Source organism: Brienomyrus brachyistius, chromosome 18 (genome assembly GCF_023856365.1).
Source record: "Brienomyrus brachyistius isolate T26 chromosome 18, BBRACH_0.4, whole genome shotgun sequence".
In the NCBI taxonomy this organism is placed as follows: domain Eukaryota; kingdom Metazoa; phylum Chordata; class Actinopteri; order Osteoglossiformes; family Mormyridae; genus Brienomyrus; species Brienomyrus brachyistius.
Genome location: NC_064550.1, coordinates 4,185,998 through 4,205,872, shown reverse-complemented (window position 1 = coordinate 4,205,872; position 19,875 = coordinate 4,185,998). Strand labels below are relative to the sequence as shown.

At 42.1% G+C, this 19,875-nt stretch overlaps 1 protein-coding gene across 1 annotated transcript; it reads right to left on the bottom strand.

Annotated features, from left to right (window-relative positions):
- Positions 1-1,274: 1,274 nt before the first annotated feature.
- On the bottom strand, positions 1,275-10,548 carry vwa1 (von Willebrand factor A domain containing 1). Its single transcript, XM_048984053.1, has 6 exons — positions 10,050-10,548; positions 5,193-5,747; positions 3,948-4,289; positions 3,547-3,837; positions 2,812-3,081; positions 1,275-2,443 (listed from the first exon to the last, which is right to left on the bottom strand). The coding sequence occupies exons 1-6, from the start codon at positions 10,132-10,134 to the stop codon at positions 2,391-2,393; spliced, it is 1,596 nt and encodes a 531-aa protein (XP_048840010.1). The 5' UTR covers positions 10,135-10,548; the 3' UTR covers positions 1,275-2,390.
- Positions 10,549-19,875: the final 9,327 nt, after the last annotated feature.

Genomic DNA, 19,875 nt, shown 5'->3' with positions numbered 1-19,875 from the left:
TGTGAAATATTCCATCACTTATGTTAGACATTGTTTTCTACCCATTGATCTGATGAATTATAAATACAATTACAGTGATCTACTTACTCATTGACTAGTTGCGCATGTTTCCCCGCTGTCTCCTTTGCTGCGGCCGCACTGTTACTTTTCCTTTATAGCAAATCTGTACTCAGTATAAGCAGATGTTAATATTTGTATTTCCAACTGTGGATGAAGTGGAGCTGTTCACTTTTTGCCGTCTGTTCCCTTGGCAAATCCCTTTGTCAGCATTTTATTCTTCTGTGAGCCTGTGCTTCAGTTGGCATTAAATCCGATACCATTGTCGTAATCAGGTGATCTGGAACTGATTATTATTTTTAAGTTGTGACAGGCTTATTTAAGTGGATTTAAATTCAAGCCCGCTTTTTGGAATACCCCCAAGTAGGTGTAGATGAGACACAAGATACCAGATTAACTCCAGCAGAACACTGCAAAGAGTTTTCTGTGGGGACTGGGGATTGGGATGTTATGTGTTTGAAGAGTCCATCTTAAAAACAGCTTGGCATGGGGCAGACTCAGGACTGGTTGGCCAACCTCAACTGTGAAGCGTGGTTTCAAAATGACATTCCAGCATATTTTTAGTTCAGAGACAGATTTCCAGAAGGACAAGTTCAGAATAGCCCAGTTCCGGTTGCAAAGGAGCTAGCATGAAAAACCTCTCATTTATCTTGGTAGTCAATTCTTCTTAACTAGATCCTAATGTAAGGCTTAACTTTTAAATATGTTTCCAAGTCACAAAACATTTGTTTGGTTTAAACTGGCTACTCAGAATCTGGCTTCGGATACTATTTTTTCAGCTGACATAATAATTTAGTGTTTTAGATGTTCATGTTTTTAATTGTGACTTGTGATTATTAACTGGACTGAAATAGCAGCTACCAGTGGTCTGTATCAGGAAGCAAGATTTATTGGTTAGCTAAAAAACTTGCTGGATTTAAGGTACCCCAGCACATATGGGCTTCATCTTCATTCGCTTACATTTAGCCCAGACTACCTTAAATCCGACAAGTCATCTGGCTAAGCAAGAAATTTAGCTACATGATATGGGCCCTGGGAGTAAATACTTTTCATGTTTGTTTGTGCAGACATCCATTATTTTTATTACATGCTATTCTTTCCATCACTGCTATACGAAAAAGACATTTAAATATTCAAACAAAGATGAGCTAGCACACCATTTTTTGTCAAATCCACAAATCATTATTTGTTAAGAATACAAATGCATTCAAATGCCATCACAATGTATAAATATTTTTTGAGTTTTTTTTTTTACAAAAATGTATATAACATGCATGGTAAAACAAAAATCCTTTAAATGACTTAATCAATGTTAGCAAAAAAATAGGGGGAGTTTCTCACTAGTGTGAAGACAAAGTGGCATCTGAAAAGTATCAAAATAGTTACTTTACAATTGAATTACTCCATATTACATTTGTATTATGCACAACCATTAAAATACTACATCCTAATAATAATGTCATTGCTCTTATCTTTCTGAGTATACTTGCCGAATTGCTTCACTAAACACTAAATCATATAACTGTCATGAAAAGCACCACCAAACTCATCTATCAGGTTAGCTGCAAGTTAAGCCAGCGTACACAACCATGCCACTGATCCTACTGTATCTTAGCTCATGTCGACTCTATACTGAGCTTCCTAAAGGATATCGCAGAAGCCTACAAGCACAAGGCTTCACCAGGACCAAGACTGAACTGATCTGGCACATGAAGTACATGCATTACTGAGCAATGAAGTAACTTATAGAGATGTGTCAATTATTTATAGCACCTGCAAGTGCCCAGGCTGAGTTGAGACTTTCTAAAGCCTATTAAGTAATGTGAACTTAACTAAAAAAAACATATGGGACTGAAATTTTTACAAATATCACGGGAAATGAAAGCAAGGCTACCTGGAGGACACCTGCAGAGTCCTTGTTACCTGTTGTCTTAATTGAAAGATTGCTGTAGAATAGGCTGTAAGAAAGCAAAATGTGTAGGTGGCACTAAATGTGGAAGTTTTCAACAATGTTTCTCATATGAAATATGAAAATCAGAGATGAATCAGAGATACACTCTGGGGGTTCGTGTTTGTCTGTGTGTGCCCACATGTCTAAATGATGAGCCAATGAGAATGCGAGTGGTCAGTAGCTGAGATAAAATTATCCTAGTCCAGTGTTTACAGCTTTAAGTAGGAATGGTGCCCTCTTCTGGAAACAGGAGCTCTGGCAGCTTCAAACCAATCATGTTTTACCAGACAAGCATGTGCACAAGGGTCTCTATGTCTGTCCAGTGTCAGAAATTTGAGTCCTTCCCAGCCCCTCCTAGAATTCATGGCCCTTGCGCTGTCTGTCAAGCATGTGATTGGGCGAGGCTGTGAGGGCTGTAAGTCCAGGGTGATGGACCTATGATAAGGAAGGGAAAGGGTAATGATAAGCATATGAGTCATCAAGATTGAGTAGCTAGACCTGTGATAGATCAAGTATGTTTACAGACAGGCACAAGTGTACAGTCGTTTTGATATGTTGTGGGGTTGGCATAAGAAATTCAATGGGATTTTTCCAAAGGTCAGCAGATGACACACTACAAGTTTAGTGAATCATAAATGCAAAATTTTTGTGCTGTACTCAAATCTGAAACGTTTCGCTTCATTCACTGAGCGGACCCCGAGAGGGTCTGGCTACACGGCTTTTCCAGATTGCGGGGGACCTGCACCCCTAATCCCTGCGGTGTGGAAGGGCCGACTGTACTTGCAGAAGGTAGAACAGCTTACCGGGATGAAAGCGGGCGGTGCAGCAGAGCCCCTCTCCACGGGCAGTCCGGTAGACGGGCGAGACACAAACGCGAGCGCCGCCGGCGGGCAGGTCTGTCAGCAGTGTGGAAAGCGTGCCTTGTGGGAGGAACCGGGAGGAGCTGACGTTCCCACCGGCACCCTGCCAGGTGACCCAGTAGCCCTGCAGACCCTCCACACTGCCCTTCCACTGAACCTGCACCGAGTCATGACCCGCTGGAGTCAGCTGCAAATCGGCCAGCGGGAGTAGCTCTGGGAAGGAGGGACCAGGTGAACACAGAGCAGAGGTCAAGGTGGCTGTTCTAAGGCTAGAGGGCTAAAAACATACCATCCTGTGACGCCCAGCACATCTGGGCTTCCCTTATACGGCAAGTTTTGTTGTACACTCTACCAATACACTGAATCAATTCATTTCAATACTAATGCTGCGTACTGAGCATTGCAAACATTTACAGAGAAATAATATACTTTGTAATTTACTGCACACTTCTCAGAGAAATTTTGTGTCAAAAGGGGGACACTAATGAAATCCTACTATGTTTCACCTGGAAAACTAATATCTCCTAATTATTGCCATCGCACTGCGTAATACTGTTATGGAGTATATTTGCATATAATAATGAGTGTTTTTTTAATATATATTTTTTTAAACAGTCATGTCAACAAAGCAGTAGAGTGTACATATAAACACGCATAAGAAAGCATAATGCTCCTTACCCTCTTGAGTGCACACCTTGACAGACATCGCCCTCTCTTGGCCGGATGAATGTAGCGCACTCACAGTGACAAGATACTGGGTGTCAGGCTGTAGCTGAGTCAGCAGGGTGGAGTTATGGTCCCGGGTGACGGTGGTGGCACGCACTTTCCCCTGCGGCAGGGCCGAATACTCCACCACATAGAGCTTCACCGATTCTGGCTGCAGAGGACCCCAACTCACCCTGACACTCCGCATGCCTGGATTTGAAACTGTCACAACAGTTGGGCTCAGCACCTCTTGGTCTGGGGACACTGGGGTAAAAAGAGTAGAAAGGACAGGGTGGATGGGGTTATGAAGTAAGATAGTGATGGGACTGTGAGCCTAAAGTCAAGCCCCAAAATCGCTTGGCTGCTTCACTTACCTGACAGAGTGGTGAAGGTGGCAGTGAGGGGCTCCATTGCCGCCACATTGGGCTGTGTGGTCAGCGTGACCTTGTAGGTGGCACCAGGCAGCAGGTGTCTAAGTTCAGCCTGGTTGGCATCTGCTGGGCGGGTCAGCCTCTGGTGCTGTGGCCCTCCAGTGCTGGAGCTGGTACCGAGCTCCCCATCCCTTCCTCCATCTCCCTCTCCTACTTCCCCGGGTATAACCGGGTCAACCTGAATATTGTAGAAGCCGGTACCACCGCTCAGGACAGGCCGCCAGTGAAGGCTGGCGCTGCTGGTGGTTACATCCCGCACATGCAGTCGCTGAGCCCGGATGATCTCTGCCAACGGAAGACAGATGCATCATGGGTATAAGAGGTATAGAATCACTGGCAATGCTGACCACGTATAAATGTGCGGCAGTCATCTATAACCTACACCAGGGGTGCTCCTGATGCAGACCGAACTGCAAATTAATCCAGACCAAGCTGATAATACAACTTAAAAATCAATATGCTTAATGTAAAAAGACTTAATGTAGTTTGAAGTACAAAAATATAATATAGAACCACCAGACTTTGCACACACATGTCGTCATAATCCCCCTCCCTCCCACTATATTAACAATGTCGAAACAGTGAGAGTTAAAAACCAGTCTTTACGTTATGTTCCCATTATTGCTATATGTTTATGAATAATATCCAAAGTTATTATTAATTCTTTAACAATAGTTCATGAAAAGCTGTTTTGACATTGAACATTGTTCCAGACCTCTGACGTAGAGCAAAAATCTGCAAAATCATGAACTTGAATCACAATGTCTGTGGACTCCTAGCCTAGACTGACATGTTGTTCATTTTCCTGTCTTGAGCATTGCATTTAGCTGTATGTTGGTGCACTGACCTACTGCTATGTGGGTCTCTGCATTTCAGTTGGTCAGGCTGCTCCTGGCCATAGAGAAGCCCTCTATAAATACCCCCTCCTAGCATACATGGTGCAAGAAATGGTGGCCAAGGTGGGGGGGGGGGTTCTTTATTAATAGCCCCTCTCTTCCATTCCAGTATTTCTCCGTCTTCTGTGACACCTTGTTTCTGGCAGGATGTGACCGCTAGCTGTGACTTCACACAGCCCAGCTCAGTGTATCAGTCGCATAGTGTTTCAACAGATGCTATTAATATGATTTGGTGACCCCCCACCCACCCCCGCTGCCCCCCCCCGAGCCTCTCCGGGCCTGTTTCCCTCACCGATGATGGCATCCCGCAGGTCTTTGGTGATGATGCTCATGTCATCGATGTCCACGAAGTAGAGGTGGCTGTCGGTGGGCGGGGTGACCACCTGCTGCAGAACTCTGTAGTTGCTGTGTCCCGTGGAAACAGCCAGCACTGCTACGCCCTCCTGCCGCAGAGCCGCCATCAGACCCTCCACCGGCCCGGGCTGCAAGCCGTCGGTGAGCCACAGCAGCACCCGCGGGAGCTCCGCCCGCACCCCGCCTGCCGCGCCCGGCCGGAGCACCTGCTGGGCCATTTTCAGGGCTGCCTCTGTATTGGTGTCCCCACGCACCTGTTTGGCAACCTTCAGGGCTTCCTGCAAGCCTTGCTGGCTTGTGTACGTGTCGAAACCGAACTCCAGCCGTGGCTCGGTTCCCACCTGCAGCAGCGCCACTCGCACTTGGTTGGCGCCCAACGAGAAGGGGGACAGCAGCTCAGACAGGAAGCTCAGCATCCGTGAGTACTCGTAGGACGAAACACTGCCCGAGGAGTCAAGCAGGAAGAGGAGGTCGCCCTCGCAGCAGTTTAACACTGAGGAAGAGAGGGAGGTGGAGAGAAGGCGGCCGGATCACTGATAAGGCTGGGGGAACAGATTTATAGACAAATGCCCGAGACTTAGAGACAATGGTGGAGGCAGGAATGGAGCTGATCAGGAAGGTGCAGAGTAACAGACAAAGCAACGAAAAGGGCCAGTTGTGACAGGACACTGGCTATGCTGTTTTCCTGTTGTTTACTCAGAAAGGTGTGTAACAGGTTCTCATCCTTTGACTTATAAACCTAATTATTTCCATAAAATTGGTTCAGAAGGTGAACATTTGTAAATTGAGAATACTACATCCATGATACATATTATGGTGAAAATGACTATGCATGGTGGTGCAGTGGTTAGCACTGTTGCCTCACACCTCTGGGACCTGGGTTCAAGTCTCCACCTGGGTCACATGTGTGTGGAGTTTGCATGTCTCCCCATGTCGTCATGGGGTTTCCTCTGGGTACTCCGGTTTCCCCCCACAGTCCAAAAACATGCTGAGGCTAATTGGAGTTGCTAAATTGTCCGTAGGTGTGCATGTGAGTGTGAATGGTGTGTGAGTGTGCCCTGCGATGGGCTGGCCCCCCCATCCTGGGTTGTTCCCTGCCTCGTGCCCATTGCTTCCAGGATAGGCTCCGGACCCCCTGCGACCCAGTAGGATAAGCGGTTTGGAAAATGGATGGATGGATATTCCGTGTTTTGCATTATTTCCATAAAGGCTAACCAGTAACGTTATGTAAAAATGTACAAGTGTAAATGGTGTTTTGTCTTTAAGGGTGGCTTAGTGTGTAACAATGTTGCCCTGCACTTCCCAAGTTGAATCCTACAGCTAACGTTTGTGGAGCTTGGATGTTCATGCTCTGCTTTCATTCTGCAGTCCAAAGACATGCTGTTAGGCTAACTGATGTGTATAAATGGCCTGGAGTGTGCATATATTCTCCCCTGGAATCCCCTGCTCTGGGTTACCTGGGAAAGACCCCCCCCCCACAATGGAAATCGGTGCTTGCTAAATGGATGAATGGGTATGTGACAAAACATCCAAAGGCATGTCATAAAACAACTATATGTACAGGGGGAGAGACCAGAGGTGAGGGACCAGAGGTGAGCAGTCAGTTGGGGCCTGGAGAGAGTGCTGATGAATGAAACACAACAGCTTCTAAGGAGTTTGCATGAGGTCAAAAACCTCTCATCCCCAATTTGCCTCATTTCTGAACATAAAAAATGTCATTTGAAAATGGGAAATTTTGACTCGAGGGACCGGAAAAATGACAATTTGGACACCAACTGGATTATTATTATATGTCATTATTTGTACTGAGAAGTCCATAGACACATGTGTAAGCAGGTAGACCTACACGCCACCTTCCTCCACATTGACAAAGATGCAGCAGAAGTAAAGCACTCACACTCTGCTATATCAGTGAGAGAAGAGAAGAAGGAAATCAAAAGAGGGAAAGAAATCAAGAACCTGGACCGAAAATGAACAGCAATATACTGGAAACATCCAAAAGAACCTCTTCAGTAGGGGGTTGGCTACAAGAATTGGGGAATTTCTAAAAAAACAGAGGGTAACTCATAAGTGAGAAAAGCATGGACAGGCAAATGTGCCACCATAGGCCTTCAAGGAAGCAATATCCAGCATGTGTCTGTGTGCTTATGTTTGCTAGCACTCTAATCCCCTACCAACAATGAGAGGGCCAAAGGAGAGTTCATCACACAAGACAAGAAACAGAAAAGTGAAGCTTAAACAGCATCAATCAGGCCAGACAGTGAGGTGCTTCATATAAACATGACGGACAGAGAAAACACAGCAGCACAACCATACAAAAGAAATACAAAATTGGAGGCAGTTTCTCTGGTAATGAATGACTCACACAGGACAACAGTTGGCAGTCCAAGCATAATGGGGGACAGAGCTGTAGTACCTTTGAGTGACTGACTTAACCTGACATGCTTCAGTATAAATACATATAGGTGCGATCTTCAAAATGGTATACAGTCGCATTGTCTCACTCTGTCTCCTCAAAATACCTTAAATGAAATAAAGTCACGTTCATTCATCAATTTATCCATCTATCCATGTTACACCTTCACGTTGAAATTCTACGTTTGTCGCTGCTCACGAATGGTCACATTAGGTGAATCGTTATTTCATTAGCTTGTTTGTACGCGACCCACGTTGGAAGCAAGACAAGATGATGACCAAGCAGCTTTTATCAATCTCGCGCCTTTCCAAGCGAGTCCGTAAAAGGACAAGCCCTCGAGATCCCCTCCTCATATATAATCCTCGCTGTTTACTTGCTCTCTGTCTTTGCCCGAGATTGTCAGCCCTTTGTGGAATTTCGTGGCTCTGGCCTGCCTGGGAGGACTTTGGCCTTAAGCTCCAAGTGGGAGGAGGAATGTAGCCGTCTGCTGTTTACTGCTCCCTCTCCACCGTTTGGATGCCACACGCCGGTCAGTAAAAATGTAACGTACACTCTCCTCCACATGAGATTACCTTCATGTACATTCTACCCCAAATACATTCTGATGTTTCTTCACCTATCATCGGGTCATTATGAAACGTATAATAATAAGCATTCTCATAGTTCATTTTCATCTACATGTACTCTAGCAGTCATGTATTAAAATATTCATCAGCAGCACGGCTTATACAACAGCCAGTCACAGGAAGTCACTGCTGAGAAACTGACCACAGTCATGGAACAAATACAATTATGAATTTGATCTAAACCCTGCAAACTACGCAAATATCGTTTTATACATGCTAGCCCATACTGTAGTGGCTGCATTGACGTTTTATACCTTAAGTATCAAAGCTCTGGGCATTTTGCAGTATTCTATGAGCATAAGCCCTTCTTTCCACACTCATCACCCAGAGATAAGATGCATGAACTTCTTGTTAATCATAAACCATAAAAAGCACACAGAAACACAGTCTTGCAAGTGAAAGGGTGGAACCCAGTGTGTCAGCTTTGGCCCAAGTTAGAGGAACTTTACCAGCAAGGGGGCGGGGGTGGGAGGGTGGAATTAGTAGACACTTAGTTCACCTCCCACTAAAAGCTTCCATGCTTCTGAGAAGCACCAAGGCCTCAAGTGGGATCTTTAACCTTCATTAGCACAGAATCCTGATCCCCAGTGGGACATGTCCCCTGACCCATAATGCGGCACAGTCATTAACCTCCAGCAATATCTGCCTCGTGACCTTTAGATGTACAAGAAAACAGAGCGTTTGCTGTTACATCAACAATGAATTCAGCTTTCTGTTCTAGGTCCAGAACTGCAGTAGCACAGCAGAAAATCTCATTTTTAATTCATTCATTCCTGTCCAACCAGCTACCAGCTGAATGACAGGAGCCTGTGCTGAGTGTCACCACCTGCTGTTTAAAAACTCATCTTCCTTGGATATTCTCACGGATATTAATTGCCCTTGGTAGTGAATTCAGTTTTTAATTTTAATGTTTGTAGCAAGCAACCAGCCAATTAGGTCAGCTGTAATTAAGATGATTTTCTAAGTCACTGTACCCAAATTAACACTAATAGTACTACACAATACACATTATTAATAAACTACATACCTCATTTAGAGACAACATTGAAATCTAACCCTACATGCGAGCCCCCGTGCGCCTGCACGGTACTATAATTACTCTAACCGGCCACCATCTGATATTTACAGTGAGAGTAGTTCATTTGGTTGTCTATTTGGTTATTTGGTGTAAAAAAACTATTATTCAATTGTTAGAAAGTTGTGACATATAGTTTTCTAATCGGCGTTTTCTTTAGCTGCAGCTAAACACCGGCAGCTAGCGCAACTTGCAGAATCCCAGATTGGTGACTCACTGAACTGTGTTTATGAGAACATCACTGTATTCAGTTTTATTTACCTTCAGTTAAAAATCATTTTAGTCAGTAAACATACTACAGAAAATTATACTGATCAGGTTACTGGCGTTATTTTTATTTCCCAGTACCATTATTAATCATAATTAATTTATTGCATCATTTTGTATGAAACATCTTAATTAACCTAACAGAGAATTGCAGGAATATATTGTCACAGCTATACTTAATATTTAGAGTTTTGATTTCCAAGAATCCTTATCAGCGTTGTCATTTCCAATACAAACCAAGTGCATATCAAAGTTAGGGTTAAATGCTTTATAATCAATCACACTATGTTCCTTGAACAACAGCTGGCCTGTAGTGAATTCTTCCATATGCAATCTTTATTTCCCCCCCCCGTCCATAGATTCTTCCGTTCTTTTGTTGATGTAACGCGTCTTTCAAAATGTAAAGCTCACCTGCATCCAGCTCCGACTTTTGGGTATTAATTGGCTGGAGAAACGCACCCATCAAAATCCACGTCAGTAAAAGTACGCTATCCATTTGTAGTTCAGCTTTTGTATACAATAAGATGACTTTTTGAAAACAAAAAAAGGGAAACACGAAGAAGCTTTGTCAAAATTCGTGTAGAGTGCTTCAGAACCGCCTGTCCTCCCCGAGATCCGCGCTTCTTTTCTCGGTATTGGTGGGCATGGACAATGTACAGTGGCTTAACATTCAGGCACAATAGCACAACCCATGTCGCTGCGGTACCATTTCTTTCCGTTTCATTTTGTGCTTCGTCCAGTTAGTCACTCCGCAAACACCTGATTCCTTTCTCCGGCTTTTCTTTTCTCAGCCTCGCTGGAGGGGACTTGCGACACTTTAGCCTTTAACTCATGCGATCAGGGAACTTCAACCTCATGTATTTGCCGAGCGTCCCTCGTTACCTCCCTTTCTCAGCCTTGATCCTGCCTCAGAACAAGGCGTTTCTGAACTTGTGCCCGATTTGTAAAGAGATTATATACGCATCATTTAAACACGTCCTATACTGCAGGTTTGCAGGACACTCTGGAGCGTGTAGCACCTCCATCACACCCAAAATATTAAGTCAAAGTCAAATTACAATGTTTGTTAATTGTTGGCAAACATTTTTTTGGACATCACGTAAGGTTGCACATGCGCCTGGGCAACAATGCCTGTGCTGTTAAGTCTGAATAAATGTATGATTAAATATAAGCGGAATGTTTACGGCTCAAGAACGCGATAGACCTATAGTACTATAGAACGCGCTAGAAAAACAAGATACACCAGGGTTGGTGGTGTGTCTGTCTGTGTCTGTGTGATTAGGTTTATATTAACCTGTTATTTTGACAAAGGGCTGGATAGGGGTTAAGTTAGTCATGTTGGGATTAGAGTTTTCCCCATAGAAACTCAATTCAATTCAATTTATTTCAGATTTATAAAACCTTCCTTAAACCGTAATACGCATCACACCGGTCCCGAAATAGCCCTAGGGTATTTCTCAATATGTTCATGATTATAATTGTGTTTTCCTGCACCCGTTTTAAGTAATCTAAAATCGCCCAAATCCAATTCCAGTCCTATGAACACATGTACACAAGCAGGGCTCCACGCTAACTTTTTTTTCAAGGAGCACTTGTGCCTCTAAGTTAAAAGATTTAGGAGCACAGACAATCGGTTCTGTTTTTTAAACACTCAGACTTGATGTATCATTATAATACAATTTCACATACAAACTAGTGGAAAGGAAAGGTTAAGAATGACAGACAAAACCGATCAAGAAACTAGATTTTTATTTTCGTATTTTGGATTTCTTTTGATGGTGTTTATTCCACACTTACATACTGTAATTAAGTCTTGGCCAGTCTTTGTACGTATACACTCAATAAAACAGTGTATGTAACCGGTTTATCTGTGTTTTGTCGATTTTCTATTAAACTCTGACGCTTTGTCTTGAGGGCAAATTAACATTCTAAAAAAAGATTATGTGTAATTGTGCATATTAAAAAATAACCCGGTTGCATACATATACAGTAGCAAGTGTGTGTGTGTGTGTGTTCATTTTATGTATATGAAATGTAGGAAATCTTTAATATTTATAAAACATTCCTTCTGAAGCAGGCAAAATATCTGGAAATTCTGGGTAATGAGAATATTATAGTGTAATTTTTAATTTCTTATATTAATCTGGTGGGATAACTCTGCTGATGCAGGGATTTGAACAAGCAACTTTCTGTGTCCCAACCCACAGAGCTCTCACCCCTGACAAATTAAAATTTTCTTGTTGCAAATGATGCCTATATGATCTTCACATTGGTGTGACATGTTGGTGTCAAAAACTCTACTAAAATCACCCCTTTATTTCCAGCAACCATCCAATACAGCCATGCATTTTTTTGACTCAACCACTAGAACACTTCATGTAGCTAATCGATATCTCATTGACTTTTGTAAACTAATTAAATGAATCAATTAAGTGAGCCGGTGGTCAGATGTAATAAATTCGTGGAATGGTTGAGGTGCCCCTGAGGAGGGTTTTGGGAACTGAAGTGCTGTCAATCCAGCAATCTAGATATCAGTAACTTTTTGGAGAACAGAAGAAATTCTTGCTAGTTTTTATTGTGGTACGCTTAATTTGCACATGTTCTAATGCTGCTGTGTATTGTTCTGAGCAAAAGTACACTTCTTACCCAGATAACTAGCTTTAAACATTTCTTTTGACTACAGTGCCTAAGACTCGCACTGTACTCTGTCTATATGTGGGCCGTGGGTGTGCCCCAGCCTCAAGATTATGACTAACATTAAAGTTTCTAAAAATAAAAGCATCATGCTTGCATCCAGGCTAACGTGCAACATTTGTTAAAACCATATAAACAGCTTTTATTAATGGTGTTAATATGCGTGCAGTTAATAGCACTGAATACATTAGGATAGCCACTCATTGCTGCAAATTGTCATAGGGATACTTAATATACTGTCCTGATTGTCGGCTACTTGAGGAGTAATGGAACCCAGTGTGTGCTGGGATTTCCCTAATCTGTCAGGGAATTCCCGCTGGTACAGTATGCTCCTCACACGTCGCACAATTCCATCAGAATCGCTTTTGATAGTGTAAAATGACTGATAAGCCACCAATAATCATTATGATCTCCTAGCTCCATTCATATTTGGTTGCATGCCATGTCCTCTAACAAGGCTAATTATACCAGGATAATGTTGTGTGTCACATTCTTACATACAGCCTTTTTATACCGATTGCATGCATGTAGGTGCATGCATGTGGGTGCATGCATGTTGGTACTTATACTTCGGCTTTTCACTACACACACTGCTAACTTGGATTGGACACAATAAATATATTTCTAAATATATATATATATATATATATATATATATATATATATATACACACACATATATATATATATATATATATATATATATATATATATATATATATATATATATATATATTTATATATAAAGATATAATGAATTATATTCATTTACTCAACGCAAGTGCTAAATGTTTGTTGTATAGTGGATATAATAAAAATGTTTCTGTATTTATTAAGATGCATTTCACCAAGCACTAAAACTAACTGTAAATGCAAGACCATTCGTAGTTTCGTAAATGTTCGAACTTTTTCAGGAACAGAAAAAGTCTCCTTATAAATCCCAAAATCTTCGGAGAAATGTGTGTGCAAATGTTTCTTGCCTTTTTTGTTCATTTATAGCCTTTATAAATGAGCTCCTGGTTTCTAGACTACTGACCACTAACTGGTGGTCTGTAGAACATCATCAGTGGCTACAGCAGAGCCAGTCTGCCAGCAACTTCTGCATGTTTACATGGATACTTAGATACTTAGACAGTCATTCCTTCCAAAATGTATCTTCCAAAGCCTGTTCTTATTATCCTGTGCTAATACTTCATCAAAAACTTCTTAAAGTCTACAGAATGACTTTCTCTTTGATCGATAAAAACACTGAAAAAGACTCTCTTTGGACTTTAAATTAAACCTTAGTTTAATTTAAATAGATCATAACTGTGAACAGTTGTGCACTGGCTTTATTCATCGAATGTCATGTTTGCTGCAGGGCTGGAAAATATGACAATATTATCAGTAATCGATGATATCGGACAAGCAACCTGGTGATGATATCTGATAGTAACTAATTAGGATTATAAGCTTTGCCGGGCAAGTAGGCTTAGGCTATACACAAAACAATAAATATAATAAAGATGTATATTTTGCTTTCAGTTGTGCCTTCTAGGCAGTTTCCGACGTAGTCAAAAACACACGCACACATTGGTATTATTCTTAAATTCCTCATATGGTACGCAAAAGTGTCAGTGTATGTAAATGTCAGGTGTAATGGAGGTGTAATATATGGTGGTATACTGTATGGCAAGGGTGAACTGTAAGTTTAACTGTAAAATACAATGGTGAGCAGCACTAAGCAGCACCGTCATCATCCTTTCCAGTTGGCGACTTTTCACTGCAGCTGTTTCGCACATTATCCACGTGATGCTTCTTTTTCATGCTTTCATTCTTTTGGCTAAAAAAAACATCAAATGCCTTGCTGCATGTTTGCATTTTTTGATTTATGTCTCAGGTTTCCTCTGCAGAATCCTCCTTCTTCACACCTGCCCAGACATGCAAACCACCTCACTCTCATAAGACAGTGATGCATGCATTGCAAGTCTTGGGGGGGGGGGGGGGGTAACATTCATAGTCTCACCAGAATGTTAATGTACAATCACACAGAGCACTCGGCTGCATGCTCATGCAGGCAGACAGACAGATTTCTACTTGTTGAACTGTGTACATTCCTCAGTTATATGTTACGCCCTGTTTGAAATTGAAATATATGGCCTGGTGTAAGAATATGTCAGAGTGAATTATGGGTAAATCCCCATAAGAAGATACTGTGCGTTTCCCAGTGTGCCCCGGGGTGTGTTTATACAGAGTCACCCCGGCTGAATGACTGGGCTCTTTCTGTGAACATGTAGTGCTGTGTATGCTGTACATTTTATGAGTCAGAAGCATGCCTTTCCTCAAGACTCATGAAAGAAAGGGTTCATCTCCCTATCTCTCACTCTCACAGTCTCTCTCTCACTCCCTCGCTGGAACGAGAAGCGGTAACACTGAACAAAGTGTTTGAAATGTCAGTGAGACACAAACCACTTCAGTGGTCTGGCAGCCATTTCTGTATCTAGAAATGAAGAGTCCTTTCACTTCTTTTCCAATAACAAAGAATAATCAGCAGTATTATCACATGGCGAGCCTGACCAAGACAAATCATTATGCCATGATAAGAAGCTTATATTTAACATTATTGCGTGAATATGATTCAAGTTAAAATACAAAACTATTGCCTTTCCATAGCCACTTATCCAGTATAGCATCATTGTGAGACCAGTGTTAGGAAGCACAGGCTATAAGCTAAAGGACACCCTGCACAGCCAGTTGATCCTGTGGCACCCAACTGTAAACGGTATATTTAATATGAGCGTTTTACATTTTCCAAACTGAGGGCTCAAATAGCATGTCTGTGAAACCACTGCATAGTAACTGATATGCTTTAAGCATATTGTGCATTAACCTGTGTTGTGAATCTGATAGGGGCTGCATTTTACCCTTTATGCAGTATTTCAATTGGAAATAATGCTGAAATGTTTTCATATCTTGTAGGTTGGACTTTCTTAGCCTAACAGCCTACTGTATGAATTTAGCGTTATTTTGGGTTTATTTTGACAATCCCATCTGTTTCAGAAGTTCTGGGTATCTCCTGTAAATGGACAGAAGCTCCGTGACACCCACAAATGTTAAGCAATGTGCCAGTAGTTAGTTTATTTTGTAGGCGACCCTTACTACTGTGTGTGTAAGAATGCCATACACAACATAATTAGCTTTGTGAGAGGACATGGCACGAAAGCAATTACTTCTCTGCTTAAGTATTTTTGTCACTGAGTATATACAGTATACATAATTGGAAACATTTTTTGTTTTGTTAAAATTACATAATTTCCCATTCCTTTAAGATCAACACTCATTGTCCCTGGCCAGTTATAAGTGTGTGGTAGTTTCCTGTTAGAGTATTGCATGAAAGGGCATATAGCATCGTAAAAATAAGGATCTGTTATACAGATCCACACAGCAACAACATTTTACATTCACTTGAATGATTTTTTGTCTCTCCGTGGTTTGATTTACAGTTATTCCTATGTGCCAAATTACATCTTCTTTTGTATTCATATTTGATTAGAAATTACTAATTATTTGGCAGACTCTTTTATCCAAACATGCAACATGCATTTGTAAGCAGGGTGAGAAGGTCCTGCTTAAAGGCCTAGGGGAGGAATCACTCTGCCAACTGTGGGATTTGAATCACTGACTTTCCAATCACAAGTGCAACATCCTAAAGCGATGAGACACACATAGCCCCCAAGCAGAATTATTAAATGGTTTTTGTTTTGAGCTTGAATGAAGCTACTCACAGCTCAGATTCAAGTACCAGACTGAGGACAGATGTTTCCAAACATAATTTAAAGGCTGCCCTGACCTTGACTGCAACCAAATTGCATTTTATTTTATTTTTTAGGAACATATTTTCAGAACAAAAAGAATTCTGTGAAGAAGTAATTACCTGTTTTAGATCTGAATAACATTTAGCTGAGATTTAATAAAATGATGCCTTTTCAGCTGGGAGCTTCTCCTTTATCACTCATATTTGCAGGCTCTTTGCTTGTTATCCCCTCCGATGGGTCCAAGGCCTTGAAAATGGAGGTAAATGTGACATGCGTAGTATATAAACATCACAAACAGGCAGCCTTCTCTGTCATCCATCCGGTCTAACAGGGTTCATCAGTTCAACCACAACACTAATCCCCATTATCCCTGCTCTTCTTCATCTATCATTTCTCCTTTTATAGTTTATGTTGCTTTTCCACTGACATACAGGAACCGGAAAAGACATTGCCGAGTGTGGAGAGTGACATTGACGTAAAACTGAAGAGACACTTACATACTGTTCGCACGAGATGTACATCATGATTTACTATCTGCTAATTTCCGCTAGCATGTCTAGAATCACCATGTTATGTTAGCATCAGAAGCTAGCAGGATTAGCATTTTCATTTGTAAATTTACAATCCATTCCATTCAGGTTTCTATAGTACTTTTTTAAGTAGGTGGTTGGAAATTTTCCAGTTCCGATCAGGAATGCACCAATACATCACGATGTGCTAATATTGATTAATATATGGAACATGCCCTTTTTTCCCGTCGTATAATTCATGCATATTGATGCAAATCACTGGTTCTTTCTTGCCCCTGTGTATTTCGACCAATCAGATGGTGGTGACATAACTAGCTCAGTCAGGGTGATGTCAGCATGGGCACGGCTCACATACCTGAAATTCACAATGGAAAAATCGTCTGTTCGTGGTTCGGCTTGGTTCTTGGTGGCAGTGGGAAAGCGGCATTAGTTTCACTCTCTACTCTTGTATTATGGTTTCTCTAGTCTACTCTCTTTTAGCTATACTTCTCAAAATGATTTGGCTCCAAACTTTCTGCATACACTGAAACCTGCAAATTACACCCAGGGCTACGCCCATGGCCTCAAACATCTACAAATTTGTCCTCCACCCCAAGCCACATGCATGGGAAAGGCAGGCCTGTAAACAGCCCTCAGCCTGGGGTGTTTGGTGGGTATGGCTGGATACTGTAGTATCGGCTGTTGCAAAACCTTCCTTTGGTTTGTGGTTTTAGTGCCAGAGATGCCCGTAGCTCTACCCCATTTCTCTAGAGTCAAGCAAGCAAATCTGGGAGACTACTAAGACACATCACATACTTCCATGAATTTCTATAAAGGACACTGAAAGTATTTTGGTGTTTTCCCCTGTTAGAGCTTAAACTCCTAATGAACACGCATGTGTGTGTTATACAAAATGGGTCTCCACTGCCCCCTAATGGCTGCCAGCTACCATCACACATGCTGCCACACATGCTGCCAGTTACTGAAAATAAGTAACTGCTCCATCTGTTCATGTATCCCAGTCAGGGTCAGTTGTTTTCTTGGTGACACAGATACACATCTTGGCGTTGACTGTTAATATACTGTAATAATTCTCATCTTAATTCTCCCATTACCAGTGGTCGGTCTCCCGTTCCCAGCTGGTTTTCACCACAGGGGGAGGGGGGTTGTTTTGTCTTTGCGTAAACAATGTGAGATGAATGAAATCACGTATAAGAGATAAAGGCACTGCAGGTGAACGTGTCTCTGAGGTCAGTTTGGATCCACTCGCCTCACTCATTTATGTGTCTGCATGACATTTATGCACCTGCACCCTTATGGCCCATAAAATCACCGAAGATGGCTAATTTAAATTATGATATGCTATGTATTCGGGGACGGCATGTGGCACTGCAGGTTAAGCCTCAGTGGCAGTGATCAGAATGTTGCTGATCAAGACCCCAGACTTGGCAAAATAGTCACATGTCCGAGGGCCCTTAAGCAAGGCCCTGAACCCCCAGTTCCAGGGTGTCACATCCAGCCCCCTCTGCCTGCCTAATCCTCCTGTTTCCTCCCTGGCATGGCTCTAAACAACCCACACCTGTAGTTTATTTCTGGCAGAGGTGGCTGGGGAGAGGGAGGTCTGGGTATCTCTCCTGAAGTTGCTGCCCCCGCGACCCAAACCCCGGATTAACGGATGGTAATGGATGGATAGATGGACTGTACTTTCATCATTATTATATATTGTGCTTTTTATTTACATTTTTTTACTATAACCTAGGCGTGTAGTAGGCTAACAATGTTGAAAACAATGTCTAATATAAGGGATGGAATATTTTATAAGAATGGTACACTTCATTTACACTATATTGCCAAAAGTATTGGGACACCTGTTTTTATAGACACATGAATTTTAATGGCATCCAATTCTTAATACATATTAGGTTGTAATATGGAGTTGGCCCACCCTGTGCAGCTATAACAGCGTCAATTCTTTTGGGAAGGCTGTGTTTATGGGAATTTTTATCGAAGTGTGTTTATGGGAATTTTTTATCATTCTTCCAGGAGAGCATTTGTGAGGTCATGCACTGATGCTGGACATGAAGGTCTGGCTCGCAGTCTCCGCTCTAATTCATCCCCAAGGTGTTCTATTGGGTTGAGGTCAGGGCTCTGTGCAGGCCAGTCAATTTCCTCCACACCAGACTTGCTCATCCATATCCTTATGGACCTTGCTTTGTGTACTGGTGTGCAGTCATGTTGGAACAGAAAGGGGTCATCCCCAGACTGTTCCCGCAAAGTTGGAAGCATAAAATTGTCCAAAATGGCTTTGAATACTGCAGCACTAAGAGTTCCTTTCACTGGAAAGCCAAGCCCAACCCCTGAAAAACAACCCCACACCATAATCCCCCCTCCATCAAAGTTTTACACTTGGCACAATGGCAAGTTCTCCTAACAACCGCCAAACCCAGATTCGTCCGTCAGATTTCCAGACAGAGAAGTGTGATTCATTACTCCAGAGAACACGTCTCCACTGCTCTAAAGTCCAGTGGCAGCGTGTTTTACACCACTGCATCCGATGCTTTGCATTGCACTTGGTGATGTACAGTAAGTCTTGGATGCAGCTGCTCAGCAATGGAAACCCATTCCATGAAGTTCTCTACGCACTGTTCTTGAGTTAATCTGAAGGCCACGCAAAGTTTGGAGGTCTGTAGCTATTGACTCGAATGTTTGCAAAAACATTCACTGTCTGCAGGTTTCCGAGGACAGGATTTGGAAAGATTGGATCGTCCTACTACAACAAAGCCTCATACTTCTGTAGGTGATTTTCCTGATGTTTATACATTATATACATTAAAGCACTAATTAAAAAGAAGAGGATGAGGAGTCACATCAGACTATTCAGTTAGGGGACGTACAGGAAGGAAGGCAGAGATATAGGTTCATGTAAGAGTATCTCTCATATCAATAGGCCTATCTGATTATATGCACTTGCTTATTGTCCTCTAACAGTTTGGCTGACGCTGCTGAAGATGAAGAAGGTCCATTGACCTTGACAACACAGCTGTGATTGGAAAGTACGATAGTTAAAGATGCAGAATTAACAAAATGTTCTCTTCCTAGATGCCTTTTTAAGGAACTATACATGGTCCACCTGGAGAAGCAAATAAAGTGTGATCTCCAGATGAAGCATAGTAATATTTAAAAAAAAAAATCTAGTTTAGAAATTGAAGCGTTGTAACACTATTTCATTTTGTAGTTGTA